The sequence below is a fragment of the Dromaius novaehollandiae genome, chromosome 2 (assembly GCF_036370855.1).
Source record: "Dromaius novaehollandiae isolate bDroNov1 chromosome 2, bDroNov1.hap1, whole genome shotgun sequence".
Taxonomy (NCBI): domain Eukaryota; kingdom Metazoa; phylum Chordata; class Aves; order Casuariiformes; family Dromaiidae; genus Dromaius; species Dromaius novaehollandiae.
In genome coordinates this window covers 94,378,567-94,398,288 of record NC_088099.1, presented here as the reverse complement: position 1 = coordinate 94,398,288, position 19,722 = coordinate 94,378,567, and the positions used below count along the sequence as shown (strand labels likewise).

At 44.5% G+C, this 19,722-nt stretch overlaps 1 protein-coding gene and 1 long non-coding RNA gene across 2 annotated transcripts in view; one reads left to right on the top strand and one right to left on the bottom strand.

Annotated features, from left to right (window-relative positions):
• Nucleotides 1-3,626: 3,626 nt before the first annotated feature.
• LOC135327531 (uncharacterized) lies at nucleotides 3,627-6,929 on the bottom strand. The gene is made up of 3 exons (XR_010387799.1): nucleotides 6,839-6,929; nucleotides 4,838-4,917; nucleotides 3,627-4,241 (listed from the first exon to the last, which is right to left on the bottom strand). It is a non-coding gene; the product is annotated as an uncharacterized LOC135327531 (long non-coding RNA).
• The window catches only part of PARD6G (par-6 family cell polarity regulator gamma), a 70,004-nt gene continuing 56,839 nt past the window's right edge, over nucleotides 6,558-19,722 (top strand). The window contains exon 1 of the mRNA XM_026115692.2: nucleotides 6,558-6,871. Within this exon, the coding sequence (XP_025971477.1) occupies nucleotides 6,800-6,871 (72 nt within the window). The 5' untranslated portion in view covers nucleotides 6,558-6,799. The remainder of the gene's footprint in view (nucleotides 6,872-19,722) is intronic.

Genomic DNA, 19,722 nt, shown 5'->3' with positions numbered 1-19,722 from the left:
CAAGTGACACTGTTTGCCCTTGCTGAAAGCTCTGGAAAGGATTGCCTGTGAACAAACATTTTAAGACTTTGGTGTTTACAGGGCATAAATGTACCCTGAGAAAACTCTCTAATGTAGTAAGTTGCTTCTTGGCAAATCTCTTGCAAATCAGGTGGGTGAGGGAGAGATTATGTTGAGCCTCAGACAATTAAGAGCTTAATAGTATCTTTCCATAAATAAGTTTGCTTCAGTAGTTCTGACAATGTCAGGTGATTTCAGTCTGGTACAGATACGTGCAAGGATTTGGCAAACATTGGATGAAATCTGCTGTGGGCATATGAGAGACCTCTCCCTCTGACCTTTTTTTTTTCTTAATTATTAATCAAGAACTAAATCTTTGAAACTGTCCTTATCTCAACATCATCGTTGATTTAGCATATCTGCCAGAGAAATCTTACAAAAAACAGACTTAAGAAGTCATCTGATGATAATTTTTTTTTACTAAGAAGCTTTCAGCTTCAGTGTGTTACATTTTTTAAGGGATTCAAGCCAGTGAGTAAGTGAATAGTCAAGATTTGCGTGTTGTGTGATTCCCATTGCTAGGGCAGTCTCTTGTTATTTTCCCTTACTAGCAGGTGAGACCACTGACCACCTCTTCTGGGAGGGCTTAACCTGATAGCTAGAAATAGCATCCTACAAATTTCTTAAAACTGAGCTTCAGGAATATAGGGGTAGTTTTATTTTTTGTTGCTTTACCTGTAGTCATTTTCCAAGTGAAAATTTTCAATAAATTATGTTTTCATTAAGATTCCGGTTGTTCTTGCCTTCCAGTTAATTTCACCAGTGCCAAGCTAAAAACCTCTGCTTGTTTTTTGTGAGGGACTCGCTTAGGCTAGGTAAAAGTTGTACTCTCCTACCTTGTTGCCAAAACCCAAACTTCAGCTGCCAGGGCTAGCAAAGATGGTAAATGGCACTCATATAAGTTACATGGTTATCCATAAGAGAATAAACCCATTTTGTAGTCAAAAAGAATGACAGATTTGCCACAGGCAGATTTCTGTGTTCACCAAACAAGATAGTTAAGCACTTGGACCACAGAAAGAAGAAGAAAGGCATGATTATATCTTCATGATAGTAGCTTTCTCATACTGACATTAAAATTAAAAATTAACAGTACTGATTTGCTTTCCATTTCATTAATTTAATGAAGATCTGGTCAGCTTAAGTCCATTAGAAAACTTAGCAATTACTGCAAGCAAGTAACTCCACTATCATTGTCTGTATTTTAATAACCCATTCCAACTTAAGTCACACTTTCATACAGAAAAGGTGCGTGGGAAGGTACAGATGATGTCAACTGCATAAATCATTTGATAGTACTGAACAGATTAGAAAATGGATCCTGCACTTGCAAACTTACACTTATGCTTCAGTTTGCCATAGAACTAGGACCATCTGTAGAGGGACAAAGTGAAAGCCAGCTTTATCTCGAGGGGGGAAGAGAATCAGGCAGAAGTTCCCACACACCAGGCTTCTCATCACTAGTGCTTTCTTTAAGTCAGTTGTATTTCAAAGGGTTTGCAGTCTTCATTCTGACATGATGAGTAACTTCTGCCTATACAGCACCTTTCATCTAGACACCTGAAGAGCTTTCTGAAAATTAACTCAGTGCTTCTGCACAGCCATTGCATGTTCAAAATTCATACAAGCAATGCGTGAAATGCTCTTCTTCCCAAAACCTGTACTTTCTTTTTCTTCTTTTTTTTTTTGAATTAGTCTCTGTTACACTTACTATCAAGTTACAAAGCCATGCAACGGACAAGGAAAGCTTGCAACACTACTGACGTTCATATGCTGCCCTACTTAATGCTTGTGTTGATTCCAATGACAAAAATTTACATTCTAAGCAAAACTTTTATTCCACATCGAAGTAGAAGGATATACTTCTGGACAGCCTATGGAGGATGACATTTATGTGCCTGCTTGAAATGAATGACACTTGGGAGACATTCCTGTTTTTTTCTTATATTTTTTGTTAATCGAGAAAGGAAAACCAAAAATCAAAGCAATGGAATATTCAAGGTTCTTTGAAAGGGAGCAAAAATCATGAAATTCAGCAGAACAAGTGTACTCTGAACATTTGCACAGTCTTTTGTGAGCAATGCCTTATCCTGGTGATTTACATAGTCAGAGCATTCTTTGGGGGCAGAATCAGGAGCACAATCTCCTCTCCTCCCTCCTACCCCACCCCCCCCCAAAATGTGCCTCTGCTAATCAGCCTTTGCCATCCTTGCAAAGTGCTGTTGCATTTAACCCCACTTACAGGTAATTTGGAAAGAGGACAATCAGTCTGATAACCCATTTCTACTCTCTGTCGAATGATGTTTGGAGATTAGCTGCTGGACCATGGCGTCTCAGCTCCTTTTGTTCCTGAATTATTTGCATGCTAATAACTGTAAATACAGAACCAGTTATATAATAGCCACCAGAGAAGTCAGAGGCACGTAAATCCACCGAGGCCAGGGTCCCTGCCTCCCGCTTTGCTGGGACCCCCGCCTGCCCCCACCAGCCGGGTGGCGCACACACATCGGGCTGGCTCACACAGCCCTCACCTAGGAGCACGCACACAGCTCTTTTCCCAGCAGGCGTTGTTGTAAAACACAAAGAAATCAAGCTCTAAATTACACAGCTCCTGGCATCCTTCTATTGCCTGATTCTCTCCAGCAGTATTTTGCCTTGTGAAACAAAGTGAAGGACCTCGGCAGCGCAGAGCCGCTCTCTCAAGAAATGCTGGAAGCCGTAATAGTGAGTGTCCATCTCCATTTTCACTCGTGAGCTCTGTGGTGCAACTCAGCAGGTGCCATTCCCTCAGTTGTAGATCTGACTTGTCATCTTGGGACTACTTTATAGTTAAGTCATGCGAGAGGTTACCTTGATGCTTCATCTCCCTGGTAGTAAAGAAGCATCAGGTTTCCCCACCCCTTGAGAGCAAACTCTTTGCTCTTTTTCCTAGTAAATTAACCTGCAGTTCTGGAAGGCCTGAAGGTGAAAGCTCTTAAAAGGAAAGAGAAAAAAGACATTTCAGCATAAGGGAAGGAACAGCGGAAAAAACACCGGGGCAGGTAGTTTCCTCTCTCGGTGTGCCCGCTTCTCCTGTGCAGGTGGCATTACTCGGTCTGCTCGCCGTTGGGTCATCTTCTGCACTGGGGCAATCGGTGTTCCCTGGCGTTGTTCTCTGCAGCTGATTGAGTAGAACCCATTATCCATGCGGCAGGAACACTGCTTGCTACATACAAAACAACAGTCGTCATCCCTGCTCTTCTCTGCTTTGTGCCATGCTTCATTTTGTTTTACGTTTAAAGAAATCGAAACCAGTCCATCACTGCAGCAGCTCCCCCAAGCCATTTGGACTCACCATTTGTAAGTCTTGCAAATTCAGCACAGAGGGGGAAAATAAATCCTTGGATGTGAGTCTAGGGTATTTCTCACCCCTCAGAACATGTAGGCAACTGTTGTTCATATTAATGAGGCATGCAGCTAGTCAGAGTAAGCCCTTGCTTGACGCAAACAGCATTGTGGGAGTGCATCAGGCATAGAGTGCAGCACCTTTCATTCCCCCGGTAAATAAAATGCTTTTAAAACAGAGGAGTAATTGAATATTTATTTTTAAATATATGGCCTGATAGGATTCCTGCGCTAGCATCCCTGCCATACTTAGGGCAAGAAATGAGGGTATTTGGTGGCTGTGATGGGTGCAGAAAGGGGCTAAGGGGCCGGGCTGGGGATGAATGACTGCCGAGCCCACCCCACTCCAGCCATGTCAGCAAGGGCTGGGACACAGCAGCCACGGAAGAAATGCTGATTTTAGCTCTGCAGGTGAGAAATGGGAAAACTAATTACAGATTACCAAAACAGATGAAGACTTATAGAAGTTACTAAAGGAATGTGGTGCCCTTGGCAAATGATGAGAAAAGAGCTGAAAGGTGTCTGAGTAAAAGCAGTTAAATTAAAACCATCTTCATTACTGAAAATTCTTCATATTGAAAATATGGCAAGAGTTTGAGGGGGAAGCAGCTGATAGGAGCTGCAGCACCTGGTGCACCATGGAGCCAGGGCAGTCTGAGAACAAGCATTTTTTGATTCCCTGCTGGTATATGGAGATGAAGTCACTGCTCATCAAGGTACAGCATAGGTGTGTGAAGAGTAGACAACAGCAGAACAAGTTCTCTGAAGCTGCTTTAAACATGTGTCCCAGCTCTGCTCTGCAGAAAGGAGATTAAATCTAAAAGTAATTTGGAAACTTTTTTTAAAAAATTGTATCTTAGCAAACGCATAAAAATGGACTGGATTTCATGAAGCTTGATTGAGAAACATTCATATACAACAAATTCTGTGCACTTAAATAATATTGTTGTATTTTTCTATGAATTTAAATATACAATCAGACATTCATATTCAGGCCTTCTATCCATGTGTGCGCCTATTTTAGCCTAACCAATGACCTATACAGAAACCGATCACTCCCCTGATCAGAGTGGAAAAAAAGTTGCTTATTTTGATTTACAAAATAATGGATATTTAACTCAAATTGTATGACATTTAAATAAACCATATTTTTATTTTAAAAGTCTGTACATCATTACAGTGGAAATTCTGACAACATATATTAAAATCTGAACAAAAATAATTTAAAATATAGTATTCAGGCCTGAGGATGGAATTTTTTAAGAGACAAACTGATGAACTCAGAAAAAGCAGCAGAAACCAAATTTCGTTAAAGTACTTTGTAAAGAAACTTTGGTAGCAATAGCCTCTTTGTAGGTGTAAAGAGCATATTCCCTCATATCAGCGTACCCACCTTGTTTACTGTGATGAGTGTTTAATTCAAAGTTGAAGAAGCGGGCAAAAATTGAAGCGCAGAAAAGCAGCTCCTCTAATCTGTGAATAAAAAGCACACTGAGAGGCAGTGATCTACTATTTCTAAAATCCTGTCGTATACAAGAACAGGAAACGACAGTAGTTCCATTCCTGAAACACAGTAATTTGTGTGCTTAATAAATCTATTAGCTTTAAGGACAGAGTAGATGGGAAAAAGAGGATTGTGTATTTCCGTGCTGGTGGTAATATGAACAGGACCTTGGATGGCTGCTGTTGACAGAGAAGGGAAAGTGGAAGTCCCTTGAGCTCAACTAGTGAATCAATCTCTGACTTGTGCTTGGAAAAATGTATCTTTATTCTGTACGGATGCAGCAGGGTTTAGCAACTTTTGTATCACCAAAAATTGTTTTTTGCACATTTTAATTGAATTCTCCTCCTGGTTACACACAGCTAGGTAGGCATTATCAGTCTAAAAAAATTTTTTAAATATAATAGAGATGGTAATGAAGCATTTGCATTTTCTGAAAGAAGAGTAAAACAACAAGTCCAAATGAATTTAATCCGTACTTCTCAAATGAGCATCTCAGATGCCAAAAGAAAGTACCAAATTTAGCGCAAAGACTACAAATTAAATTACTTATCAAATACTAACTGTTGAGAACAGACTTTCCCTCAGGGAAAATCAAAAAAACAAAGCAAAAAATCAAAACCAAAATTAGTACCAATCACTCCTCCTTTGTGGCTGTGATTTTGATCTAAATCATGACACCCTGCCTGCAATAGGTAAGAGCAGTTGAATATGCTCCTCCACCTGGCCTCCTCTTTCTCCCACCTGACCAGGGTACGTGAGCAGACCTGTGCTTCAACTGCGGATTAAATTCACCGCAGTGGGCAATGGTAATGAATGCTGTTCTGCACTGTGCAATGCCTGGCAGGGGCCTTTAAGGAACAGGGTTGCCTCATGGCTCCACATGTTAAACCACTAAACCATATGGCCTCAGCTGGTGGATTTGAGGGTCTGGATGCCACAGCAGCTCCCCAGATGCTGCATGCAGCCCGAGCGCCGCCGGGACGCTGCAGCGCGGTGGGTCGGGAGCCAAGCTGCACGTGGGATCACGCCAGAAGTCAACTCAGCACGTCTTTTTTCACCCCTAAACTCGTGGGTAGCCCCTGGCACCGCCATCAGCACCTGCCCAGAGGACATGGAGAAGGGGGATGAGATGGGGCGGTCAGGTCTGCTGGGGCTTTACGCTCCTTTTTGTGGTGTGTAAATGGTTGTAGGAGATGTTGAGCAGCAGTGAACCAGGTGCACAGGTCTGCATCTCGTCCTCAGCTGCTTTATGGCACCATGGACTTTCTGGGCAGAACTAGCTAGGAAGAAATACTGCTGTCAACGCCTAGAAGACACCAACTGCAAGAAGAAGACCTTCGAGGACGGCGAAGCTCCACATCAGGGGATGAAATGAAAACAGTTCCTTAGAGACTCTTACAGCAACGACCCGCCATTAGCAGGGGGAGGCCGCGCCGATTCATGCCCCGGAGGAAGCGAGGGGCGCCCCCCTGCCGAAACCGGCCGCGCTGCTCTCAGACCCCCCTCCCCACCCCGGCCAGCCCCGGTCTCCCAACAGCGACGACCTAACGGGCAGCTGTGCGTCACGCCTACCCAGCACTGGCGGCCATGATGGGGCGGGGTTGGGGGCGGGGCTGCGGGGCGTGGGGCGGGGCTGCCGGGCCGCCCGCCGGGGCCGCGCGGCCGTTGGGAGCCGGAGCGCGAGCCCAGCGGAGCGGCCGCTCTCATTGGCGCGCCGGGACAAAGTGGCCGCAGCCCCGCGCGCGGCGCGACGCGACACGACACGCTCCCGGGGGCCGGGTGGCGGCGGCGGCGGGGGGCTTGCAGCTCTCGCTGTGCGGGGCGCGGAGGCGGCAAGCGGGGGCCGAGAAAATGAATCGGAGTTTCAACAAGTCTCAGACCCTGCGGTACCTGGAGTGCAGCGCGGTGGAAGTGAAGAGCAAGGTGAGCGCGGCCTCGCCCGCCGGCGGCCCGCTGTCCCCCGCCCGGGACCCCGGGGCGCGGCGGGCGGGCGCGACGCCCTCCCGCCGCGCCGCGGGCCGGGCGGGGTCGGGATCGCGGGCGGCGCGGGCGGGCGCCGGGGGCCCCGTGCCCGCCGCTGCGGCTCGATCTTTTGTTTCGCCGCGGGGACTTCGGCGCAAACTTTCTTTTTTTGTTGGGGCAGTTTCGAAACCGCCCGTCGTTTTCGCTTTACCGAAAAGCGGGGGATTTCGGCGTGGGCTTCTCGGCAAGCGGCGTTACGAGGGGAGGGGAGGGCAGGGCAGGGGGGCTCGGCCCGGCCCCCGCGGGGTGCTCGGACTTCTCGTTCAGACTCGTCGGGCGGCGCGGCAAACCTCTGTCTGCCCTTTTTTTCTATCCTTTTCTTCTAACCTCTCTTGTTCGGGGTGGGATTGGGGCTCCCCACCACCTCGTCGAAATTGGGGGGCCCACCCCCCACCCCCACCCGCCGCCTCGAGGGGAGCCGCCGGCCTACTGCCTCCCCAAGCGCTGGGCGCTGAATTTGGGGGCCCCACTGCCCTCCCAGGCAGCGAGATCCTGGGCCCTGAACGGGCTGGAGGACAAGCGCCTCTCTCAGATGCTTTCGCCGTTTGCCCGGCCACAGTTCAGGTCCTCTGGCGCAATGGAGTGCGGGGACTTTGGCGCAGGACCGGATGGGGAAAAGGGCGCGAGGCCTGCAGGCGGCTTTGGCTTGGCGTGCTGCTCCGAGCAGGCATCGGATGGGAGCGGTACCTGCCCGCCGTGCCGGGGCGAGGTTGCCTTTGCTCCTGTTTTTAGCCAAGGGCCTGTGAACCCCGGGATGGTCGTGCGCAGAAACAGCTGCGTGTGGTAGTGTGGCTTTTTGAAACCATGATTTCAGTTGTCTGCTCCTGTGGTTGGTCTTGCCGAGGGCTCTCCAAGAGGTCCCGTCTGGCCGTGTTGCTCAAAGCAGCACATCAAAATCTTGTCCACCGCTTCCAGGTGGAAAAATACATCATATTTGAAGGAAACTTAAAAAATCTCCCTGGAAGCCTGTTTTATATACACATAATAGAAAAGGTCTGAACAGTGAGTAGGTTGAAAAGAGTAAGGAGCAGCATTAGCGCGTTCTGGGGATCTGTGCACTGACCACCTGTTTACAAAGTGTCAAAGCTGAGGTGTCGGGTACTGCGTTCGGCTCTCTCCATCTCTGTCCTCTGCTGCTGTTAATATTTGCGCTCAGACCAGCCAGCCTGTAGCTCTGCCTCAGTGGGAGGGCTGTCTCACGTGCAGGGAACTCTCCAATCGCCTCCGAAGGTGGCATCTGAAATGTAGTTGAGAGCTCTCATTTCCTAACCTCCCACTGCTGCTCAAATATTAGAAGGGGGTCAGCAGGCCAGGGAAGTCTTCATCTTGATTATGCAGCTGGAAAATGTTGGTTCAGCTTGTACTAGCTCTAAGATGTAATCCACCCACAACATTCAGTATGACCCCCAAATCCTCCAGATCCTGTTTTCTAATTACTGGCTTATACCCAACGCAAGCCTCAAAGTAAAAACTTGACCCCAGTTAGATAGGAAATTTTAAGTTCATACTCTTACTTTCTTCTACCTGAATGTTGCAGTAACATTTGTTCTATTAGTAAAAATTTAAAAGCAATCTTATAATGAACACCTGGTAGCCTCTTTTACAGCTGTAGTAATCTTTTAAGTGAATCCTATGTAGCCATTTAGATACAGAGTGATTTAGGTAGATCGTGAACGTGAATGAATGACCGCAGATATGTGGAGAGAACAAAATCCATTGAGAATAAACTTGTGTGGGTGGAAGGGATTTACTGGATGCCTTCTATAGCTCGGGGAAGTTACTGCTAATGGCACAGAAGTTACTGTAGAGAACAGTACTACTTCAGTAGGGTGGAAACTTAAAATAGAGTCTGAAATCTAAATAGCGTGTGGAGGGCCTACACCCAATGATGATCCATTAATGTGCAACTTGGGTCAAGGGAGACCAGCTGTTGAATTTCCTGGTTCTGGTGGGTTGTTTTGTCAGCTTACTGTTAGCAAGACTTGTGTGCACTGAGCTGTTGGTGAACAGAGGTTGCTACTGAAATTGCAAGATGGTTTTCTTCTGTCTGTAAGGCTCATAGGTTTACTCAGAGGGAGTTATTCAGTTGTAGAAGTGGATCCAGTGAGAAACTCTGGCCAATGGTATCTGGATTATCTGGAGCTGGGGTGGGGAGGAGGGGGATCTTAAATACCTTCCATTTAATAGTGCTGCTTTTGATAGCCCTATGTAGTCAGCCTTTTAAACATCCAGTTGCCTCTGTTTTGTAAGTGCAAGGCCTGTCCAGACCTGCCTGAGAACTAGAAAGTTGAGTTTGAGAACCCATGATTTTGCATCTGTGTTCTAACGCTGTAGCCTGCCAGGTGAATGAAGGTGGGTGCAGCGCAACATCTGAGCTGGAGCCTACTCTTGGCTGGGGATCAAGGGATTCTCAGGTGGCTTTTCAAAGGCTGGGGAAGTGACAGGCTGTGGGCAGGTGGAATCCCTTTTAGTGGAGGAGCTGAGTGAGAGAGAGCACTGCTTTTACACAACTGCATGAAATAGCTTTTCTCCTCTGAAGATTGAGTCACATGAGAAAGAGCTCTGAAAAAATAGCTGTGGGGAGTCAGATGGATGATAATCTGCAAACATTTTTTTCGGTAGCCCTCCCTCTGTTATGATAACCAGATGATTCCTTAAGGGTAAACAGCCAACAAGCTGGTATGCTGCGTTGGTAATGATTCAGAAATGACTCTGTAGAAAACTGAGCAACACTATTCCAGACTGCTAGAGGCCCAGCTGTGCCTAAGTTTAGTTCCTTTTCTGCAAAAGAAAGTTGAAGATTGGTTTGAGCTCTTAATTTTTGGAAGAGAGAGTTTCTCAGATCCTTCGTCTCATACTGGATAAGACACTTCTCTGGCAGTCCACAAGGCTCCTTAAATGTTAAGATTCCTCATGTGTCAGAGGTTTATTTAAAAAAAAAAGGAGGGGGGAGGGAACAGGATGCTGTTTTTTTGTTTGGTTGGTTTTTTTATAGGTAAGAGATTTCTCAGATTCTTACCCTTTCTGCTTATTCTTAAAACTTGAAGAAGTTGCATGCTTGGTAGCTGATACAGCCCACATGGACTCGGAGTTGAAGCATGGCTGATCTCTCTTGTCACTGTAGCCACTTTGAAACCATTAGACTGTTGGATGAAAGGTGTCACAAAGAATGTCTCACCCAGTCTTGTGTCTTCTGTGGCTCCTCTTCTCAGTAAACAAAATACATAGTCTCCAGATCTGTTCAGATAATCGTATGTGCCATGCATATCCTCTGCTAACAGACAGTGTTAATGGCTTAAGTTTCTCGTTCCCAGAACCCAGTGCAAAAATGGGTCTGTTTTCTCTCCTCCTCTCTTTCCTCCCCGTCCTCCTAGAGCAGAGCCACCGAGCGGCTCAGGCCAGAAGGGCCCTCCGGGGCTCCCTATCTGGCCTCCTGCTCGAAGCAAGGCCGCGCAGGGCCAGGCCAGGCTGCTCAGGGCTTTATCCAGTCGGGTCTTGAAAACCTGCAAGGACGGAGACTGCACGGCCTCTCTGGGCACCTGCTTGACAGCTTAGCTGTCCTCATGGGGAAGCAGTTTTTCCTTGTAGTCAGTCAGAAACTCTCTTGTCTCAAAGCCTTTTGTCTCTTGTCCTCCCACCGTGCACTGCTGTGAAGAGCCTTGTAGGTGCTGGCAGGCTGCTGTTAGGTCCCCCAAAAGCCCTCTCTGCTTCAGCCTGAACAAGCCCCATTCCCTTAGCTTCTCACACAGTGACTGGCTTGGTGGCTGAACATGTTCCAGTTCATCAACATTAAATTTGGTGGGCCCAAAACTGGACAGAGTATTCTTCTTTCCCTGTCCAGAATATCTGAGCTTTGTGGAAGGTCAGATTTTTAGCTGATCTAAACCAGTTCGTACCTTCCCTGGGCCGAGGCTGACCCATCACACCTGCTGGGAATGTGGCCCAAAACCATGCTTCAGCTCCTGCTGCTTGTGCCCCGAATCTTTTAACGTCTTGTGATTGCCCAGTGAAAATGTTCAGTGATACATTCTCTGGCTACAGATCTCTGCAAAAAGAACAGCTTTGTGATACTATGGAGTACACCCTGGTGTACGTCAGGTTAGTTTTTCTCTGGGCGAATGGAAGGTGCTTTGGAAAGCTCTTGCATCACCGTGTTGCAGCAAATGCCAAAGGGGAAAATGGAAAAGAAACCATCTGTGTAGGTTTCTGTTCTCAAACATGTCAGTAGTTGGAATTGCTGTAGTCTTCTGCTTTAAAAAGTCATCCTCCTTCAGGCCCTGTCCTTCTTTTGTCTGTTACTACAGGATAAATTAAATGCTCAGGTCTTAACTAGGTGTTGTCTCTAGCTCAGAATAAATCTTTCAGCCTTTTCAGACAAGATCTGAAAACACGTTCTCTTGCTGACTTATATTAACTGTGTATTCACTTGTGTCTAGCACTTGGTTTCACCTTTCCCCAGTCTGGTGGCAGGTGAAGTATCTGTCCCCTTGGCAAGAAATTACCTCTAATCCAGTTTCCAGATGATTTTTACTCTGTGTGTGTGATGTTCGTTTTTATTTTTGTTTTGTTTTAGAATCCTGCCTATAGTCACAAGATCACAAAGCTATTTTTTTTGTTTTCTCTGCCTGGCTTTAGAGAGAGGTTGCAGGCCTCCCACTGCATGAGTGTGAGCCTACAGAAGAGCAAAAACTTTTTTTGATAGGAATTCCTACATTAATGGTGGGTGTCCCTCTGTAATTATAACTCCATGTAGCTAATCTTTTCCCACCCTCCTGCAGTTGGGTAAAAAATAGAGATTTGATTTTTCTAAGTTATATGTACAGCTTTTCAAATGAGAGGGTAGCTGTCAGCCTAAGTATGTATTTATTTTCCGGTCAGTGGGAAGTTCTGGAATAGTAGAAGTATAAGATTCCCTCAGGCTTTTAAATGGTAGCTCTTTGAATTGTTTGTAAAAGAGTGTTTTTGAGCTTCAAAGCTGACAGCTTCACATTTCTGGCTTAAAAGCAGCAGAGAAGGATTTTTCTACTACTACTACATTTTCCTGTATGCTTTAGATAGGAGTAAGAATTCATTTTTATGCTCTCAGAAGTGGATAGATACACTCTTGGTTCCCCAAAAAATAACCCTGGGGGGAGAACCTCATTGCTTAGTTCCTGAATCCTCTTGGAAAAATGTGAACTTTCAATAATAGCTAAGGATGATAATAGCACAGCTACCTGACTCAGTGCTGTTTTGGATACTCAGTGGTAGATTGTGACTCTTCTGCCTTTTTAATGACATTCTGTTTTCTTGCATTGCAAATGGATTTACAAATTAACAAGAATGTGACTAACATACTATCACAATAAACAAACCCATTAAGATAAATATATCTACTTAACTATAACCATATGTTTTTTTGCTCTGTTCTCCTATCCTATTTCTGCTTCATTCCAGTAAATGTTGGTGTTCAGCTGAACACTGCAACTGTTTTTTTTAATAAATTCTTAATCCCGTTCTGGTGTGTCTAGAGTAGAGGCATGATATTGGTCATGATATAGAATATGGTCTTCCATACAGAGAATATATGTGGGATTGACAGTGCTATGTACTCTTATGAGGTAACCTGCAGATAAAATGGTATCCTTGGGTCTTAGACAAGTGCATAACTCAGATAATGCTTCAGCAAGTCTGCCGTTTCCAAAACAATTGCTAGATTGATATAATATCAAAACAGCTGGTGGTTTGTCCCATTCACATCGTCTTTTCTTATGAGAATGTGTGCCTGTACCTGCTAAGTACAGATAACTGTTTAGACTTCCCCATCCTTTTTCTCCAAAGGTTGCTGTTACTGTACGGACACCTTAACAATCAAAATATTGTGTCCACGTGGCATGCTGCTACTGATTTAGATATTTTATATATAAAAATAGTAATATCTTATTAATAATATATTACTATTTATATATATAAACATATATGTGGTGTATTTGAAAGGTGTGAAGTATAACACCATATAATGTTACAACTTTAGCAATAGTAGTAAAGGCAAACTTTCCTTTACCAGTCCCTTGTAAAAAGATTATAAAGGTCTGTTTCTTCTCTTTCTGGTGTTAACCAAGTGAGAGAGGTCTACAAATTGTGTTCCCCAACCTTTTTTACTCTGACTGATTTCAGTCTTATCCTGAAGTCTTACAGGCCTTCTGGAGTTTGAGAGGAAATGTTTTCCATGTGTAGCACACTTGAAAATTGATAGAAAAAGCGTCATTCTCTTTAAACCTACAGGATTTTATAACAGCTTTAAGTCCATTTTTAAGTCTATAAGTAATATTCAGGTTCTTCCAAGTTAAGATCATACTGTCATACCTAGAACACAACTAAAATAAGCAGTGAAAAGCACTGTAACCAGCTGATCTAACTTCTGGTTTTGAGCTTCAAAACATATTTGATTATATGCAAACCAAATGTAGCACGGACTCAGAAAACCGCAGTGCTTCCCCTCATAAATGAAGAGAGCATGCCACAGCAGGATCAACTTCCGTCAGTCTGGATTTTTGCAAAATGTGTTGAGAGAAAGATTTTTGGATTGTAAATGTTAATGTCTGTTTTCAGACATCTTGCCCCTGTCGCTGTTCCTTTCCCTCCCACTTTGCTCAGCTTCTGACAACAGGTATTGCACTGATTCTGGTAACTGTTTACTAAATGGCATCTACTAAACTACAGGTTCCTCTATTATTATGAATCTTTGTTTTTCAAAGTAGGATGACTTTTTGAAGCGGTCATATCTCTTAAACTTACGCTTAAGACTTTAAATGGTTAGATCATTTGAGAGAAAGTGGCCACAGCTTAATGAGGTACCATACATCAGCTGAACCACAATAGTTCATCATGTGCCTGCTTGTAGGCCTTCACAGATGAGTCAAACTCATCAGCTGTGAAGGTGTTGCACAGACAGTTATTCTGCAATAGTACTGTTCAGGTGACAGCTGTGTGTAAGCACCAGCACACTGTAACTGTCTTTTCTTACCCATGATCTGGGACTATGTGAGCAGCAGTGCCTGTAGGAGATGTAGGCAAGGCCAGACAGCACACTTCGACCTATCTGGCTCCACAGAGGACAGCATAGAGATGCATAGACCACAGTGTTGCTAGGGATGTAGTTTAAGGTCTTGCCTAGTGAGAATACATGTTAAAATCTAGGTACTGAAACTAAGTCTAGCTACGTTGCCTCTGCTAGTGTTCCCAGGGAGAGTTAGTATACTGTTACAGGCTTGGGCGTTAACTTTGTTAACCAGATGGTTAACAATATACCAGTGATGTATTGACCAGAAGACTAAACCTGTTACCCTGTGTTGCAGCAGTTTGCTTACTCTTCTATTGATCGTGCTTCCATGTTCTCGCCCTTGCTTTCATAGTTATTTTTATGCTAGTAACTTGGGAATTTCTGATCTGCTTAAAACTTCATTCAGCAAGTCTTTATGTGAGTAGTCCTCTGAATTTTAGTCCCTCGCCACACTGTAAGCAGTCTTTAAGGAACACTAAGCAGTGGATCTTTAATTTGCTGAGATGCTATTTAAAGTTGAAAAATTGTTTACAGCTGAAGTCAGAAAGGTGTGTGTACTGTTAGAACCTTCACAGGTATTTTTAACGTCAGACTGGTAGCCTGCTGGACTAGCCAGCTCTAAGGAGTTCTTCAGGATGCAATTAATGGCGCTTTCCTCAGTTGTCCCCCCCTTACCGTTCCTTTGTAAGAGGCTTTGTGCTGAGCCTGGGCTTTTAGTAACCAAGAAACACTCTTCCAGAGATTGATTGCTTGTACCTAATTACTTTTACAATGCAGGCCAGAAGTTAAAGATGGAATGTACTTCTGAGACCTTCCCTCCCTCTAAGTGAAGGCAGAATCTCCCAGTACAGAGCTAGTCCTGTTCCCATTGGAAATTCCTGAAGTTAATTGACACAGCAATGTGTGGGGCAGGGTGCGGTGCACCAGCCCCCAGGGCCACCCAACCTGGGGCCATCCCTCCTGCTCTTGCCCTATGCAGCTGTTCCAGTCCCCCATCAGGTCTGGCTAGGTGTATGTGCATCAGATTATTTCTCTGCAGCTGTTGGTAGGCCCTGTGTTTGTATGAAGGCTCCTATACTAGTTCAGGGCTGCCTTTCTTCAGTGAGTTAGGCTTGTTGTCTTGTGTGCTGTTGGCAGTGATGACAATACCGCCTAATTCAGTGATCCTTTGCCCCTCTGGGAGGGAAGGTGCCAAGCATTCCTTTCCCTCTCGTGCTGATGGTGACAGACCATGCACATATGTGTCCGGCACTGTATTCATGCTAGAGTTGTGTGGTGCAATGTTGTGTGTAGTGACTGGTGTTTTCTCTTGAAAATCTGGGACCAACCCACTCTATACCCTTTGCAAATGGACTGGCTTACCTCCAAAGACCATGGGGACAGGAGAGAAAAGGAAGAAATTTGTCTGTGGAAAGGCAGACCATCCACTCAAGGCAAAGATTTATTTTTAAAGCCTTGCTGTGAAGGGCTACTTAACAAACAGTTTTGTGGCTTTGAAGATGTTTACTGAGAGCTCTGTCCAAGGGTGGGAGAGGGCTTGAGAGGTTGAGGCAATGAAGAAGGCTGGTGCTTTGTGGCACTTGGGGGCACATCCTAAGGGAGAAAGCAGCTAACCTGGTGACTCTGATAAAAGAGGAGCTACTGGAGTTGGGGGTAGGGGGGGAATGGAAGGGGGAGGAAGAGGTGATGAATTCAGAGGAATTGTCTGGGAAAATAGCTATTGTGAAAATGTTCTTAGTTGGGTGGTAGTAAAGTGAGAAGGTGTTTAGGAAGACTTAAAAAAAGTACACAGTGAAAGTCAATTCTGTCTGAATATACGAAAAAATTTTTTACTGTGGAGATGACTGAGTGCTGGAACAGGTTGCTTAGAGAGATTGTGGAGTCTCTATCCTTGGAAATACTCAAAAGTCATCTAGACCCAGTCCTGGGCCACTTGCTCTAGGTGGCCCTGCTTGGACTAGGTGATCTCCAAAGGTGCCTTCCAACCTCAACCATTCTATGATTCAGGGCAGGAGTCCAGCTGTGTGTATGAGTAGCAGAAAGGTGTCCATAGATCTAAGATTTTGGGCAGAAAAGATCTGGGTAACTAACATGTGAATATATGCAAGTGCTTGGATGAAGGGTGGTACTGAAGTTACAGATGCTGGGGGCTGGCAGTGTAATGGTTCTGTCACACTAATCAAGAAGGCAGGCAGATGAAGCATGGGAAAGGATAAGATTAGTTTTGCTGAAGTTGCACTTGAGCTGACAGCTGAGCATCTGTGAAGAGGTAGCCTTTAAGAGATGGTAAGGGAGGCACATCTCAAGGAGAGAAGCTGAGTTGAGTGATGGGGACAGACACAGGTACTGAATTTTCTGCCAAGAAGATGGAGAGGAGGAGAAAGGGCTGCTAAGGACCAGGCTTCATAGATGCCTAGAGGAAGAAGCTGGAGGTATCACAGAGGCTGTTCTTGAAGTAAAAGGCAGAGGGACATGGAGCACTATGTCCAAGTAGCATAAAAATGAAAAGGGACCATGGAGGGTGCTTGGGGAAACAGTCTTAAGAACTGAAGAGATTAAAGCATGGCTGTATTTTGTCAGGGAAATGAAAGAGGAGAAGACAACAAGGGAGAAAGGTAGGAGTATGGCATGATGCCAAGCAGGGAAAAAAAGTCTGAGAGAGAAAGTAGCTAAAAAGTTGTCTATGATGGGATTCCTATGAAGAGCAAACTGAAGAGAGGCAAGTCTTGTTCCTGTCACCATCTCTTGGAAGGAATGGCAAGAGATGGGCAGAGGATTGAGCAGAATGAGCCTGCTTGATCGGTGAGATTGAGAGAGCTGCTACAGGGCTGACAGAGCTGAAGAAAAGAGAGAATTTGTTGTGGAGATATCTGCTTAGTGTCATCTTGCTGCTAGAAATCCCCTTTGTGAGACTGAGAGCAGAGCAAGAGAGTGCTGGGTGAGGCAGGGAAGATGTTGCTGGGGGAGAAAGAGGGAATAGAAAAAGGTAGACATGACTGTGGAAGCAAGTCCCAGATTGTCAGCCCGCACAAAACCATCCACCTTTTGTCTTCCCTCCTCTTTCTTGACCTCTGCTCCTTCTCCCTGATAACATAGCCCAGATCAAGTCTTCCCCTTTTTGAAAATCTCACATGTAACCAGAAACTATAGTCTATGCAAGGATGAGAGTGTTTGTTTTTCTTTCTGTCCCTGGTATTTACTTCTTGGGAAAAGTAGGTGGCTAACATAATTCACGTTTATTGCTAAATGTTACCCTTTGATGTTCTCTTATTACAATAGCCTAAACTCAAAGCTAGCAATAAACTAGAGAGATGGCACTTCATAAACACAGTGCTTCATTTTTTACCTTCTAAACTTTTTGAAACTTGTAATTCAAAAAAAAAAAAAAGCTTGTCTGTCTTTTGCATGCAAAGGAACTCTTCCATTTCATTTCACAAAATAGCATCCCTCCAAATAAACAAATCTCAAAATCCATCCCTCCACTCCGTCCCCCCAACCTGGCAGTTCATCACTCCTGACAAATTGCCCTGTGTAAGTTCTGATCAGCTAGCTATGACGTCTTTTTTTTTTTTTTTTTTTCTACTGCAACTTTTATCAGAACACTTTGCCTTTTCCCTTATTTTTTTTCTTGGCCTCTGTTTTGTGGAAATTGCTCAGGGTTCCTGCTTCTGTATAGGATTTTGTTTGGATGCTTTTGGTTGTCTATGCACAGCTGCAGACAGCAAGCATAGTGGCTGGCTGATATTTTGGAATATCTTGGGACAAAGTGCATTCTTTGCAAAGCAAACACTTGCAGTTCTCTTCAGGTTTTTTTTAGTCATAATTAGCTCTGTCAGACTAAATTCTTCTCAGTTTCCTTCGACCCTCCAGTCCTCTGACTTCTGCAATAGTAGATTGCATACTTGCATTAGATAAATAGGTCAGAGTAGTTTACTTAGTTATGGAAAAATAATCTACTTGTTAGAACTGTTAGTTTGTCAAACAGGGTAATACAGTATTGTTCTGGCAGAGACTGAGCTGACAGAAACACCAGTCCTTGTGACTCTTTCTTTGGAGTGATATACTAAATATAACTTTGTTTGTAGCTTAGAAAAGCAGATAGTCATTGTGGCTATCTTTTAAAAGCCCTCAGAATTTGCAGTTTCTGGTGGGTATGTTATTGTGAAATCCTGGTTGAATATACTACAGAGCATCCAGTCTCCAAGCTGTGTGGTAATGCAAAAACCTATTATTACTGTGATACTCCCCATCAGCCTCATTAGGGATGATGAATGAACGGTCACTGCTGAAGCATTTTTTTCCTCCTCTGAAAAGACCCATTGACAATGGTTGCTGCCTGTGTATATCACACTGTAAATTTATCAGCTAAACTACTACTACAGTAATACTAACCTTTAAACAACAAACACAATCTTCATTATCTACTTAAATCTCTTTTGAAGGGACTTTATGTTGTTCTTCCCTTCTCATGCACCTTTGTGCAAAATCACCTTCCAGCTCTCTTGCCTTAAAGGGCTTCGTCATGCAGAGGCACAAGTGAAATCACTTGCATTTATTTAATGTTATTCTGTTCCTACATGATGGAAGTTGTCTCTTGGGCTTTCCTGAGGCTGAACGTGTGAATGAGCTCATTTGACTGTACAGTGTTCACATCAGACCTCAGTGCTTGAAGTCTGCAGTTGAATCCCTGTGGGAGGACTGTTACTGCGTGTCACGTTCCCCTGACATAATTGTGGCTAACATGCACAAGGATGTACCTGCAGGGGTTAGACTGGGAGGCCAGGCCTTTTTACCAGGTGTCTGCCTCTCATGGTGGTTTGAGCTGAACACTGGGTCATATCAACATGTAAATAACTACCCTTTCTTCTTTTCTCCTTTCCTTTCCCATGTCACTTTCCCACCGAATATGATGTCCTGGCACTGGAGCTGGCCTATGGCTTGGTGTACATATTGGGCAGAGGAGGACCTATGGGTTCCCTCTGCCAGATAAGCCCTGGCAGGACAGGCATCTGGAGGGCTTTGTAGACCAGGTGTTATACTGGCCGGGTTGAGACTGCATAGCATCCATTTTCTTGCCAAGTGCCGTGCATGCTTGTGGTTCCAAACAAGCTGTCATAAAAAAATGTCTATTGGAATTGACACGCAAGTACACTGGCCCAGTGCAGTGCTGTTTTGGCTAAAGGAATCCTTTGCCTCTGGTCAGGTACATGAAGCAGAAGGTGCAGCTCTACACAAAGCCTACAAAGATCTTATTCCTGTCTCTAGTTAAAGATCTTATTCTTGTCTCTCTATTTTACCATGAGGATATTAAATTTGTCAAGAGAAGATGGCTTCTCTTTTGAATCTAGGAAAAAGGAAACCATAAGATGCATTTTTTTTTTTTCTTCAAATAACAATACTTCAGCTTTTTCATTTTGAAATGGAAGTAAGATCTCATTTGGATTTTTTTGGAGAGAAGCAGAGGGCAAAGAGTAACTTTTCCTCCTTTGGAACCAGCTGTGGTTTGTTTGGCTCTTTTGCATTTGGATGGGCTTTCTGTATTGAAATCCAAACTGGAACTAGCTGTTAATATTATGAACAAGCAGCCTGATTTGACTAAATAAGCTTTCAGATGATCACAACTAGGCTTTGATGCTGAAGAGAGGGATTGTCATAACTGCGGAAATAATTTGAGAACATGCTTGCACCCAAAGCTAGTGGTTCCTTTGCT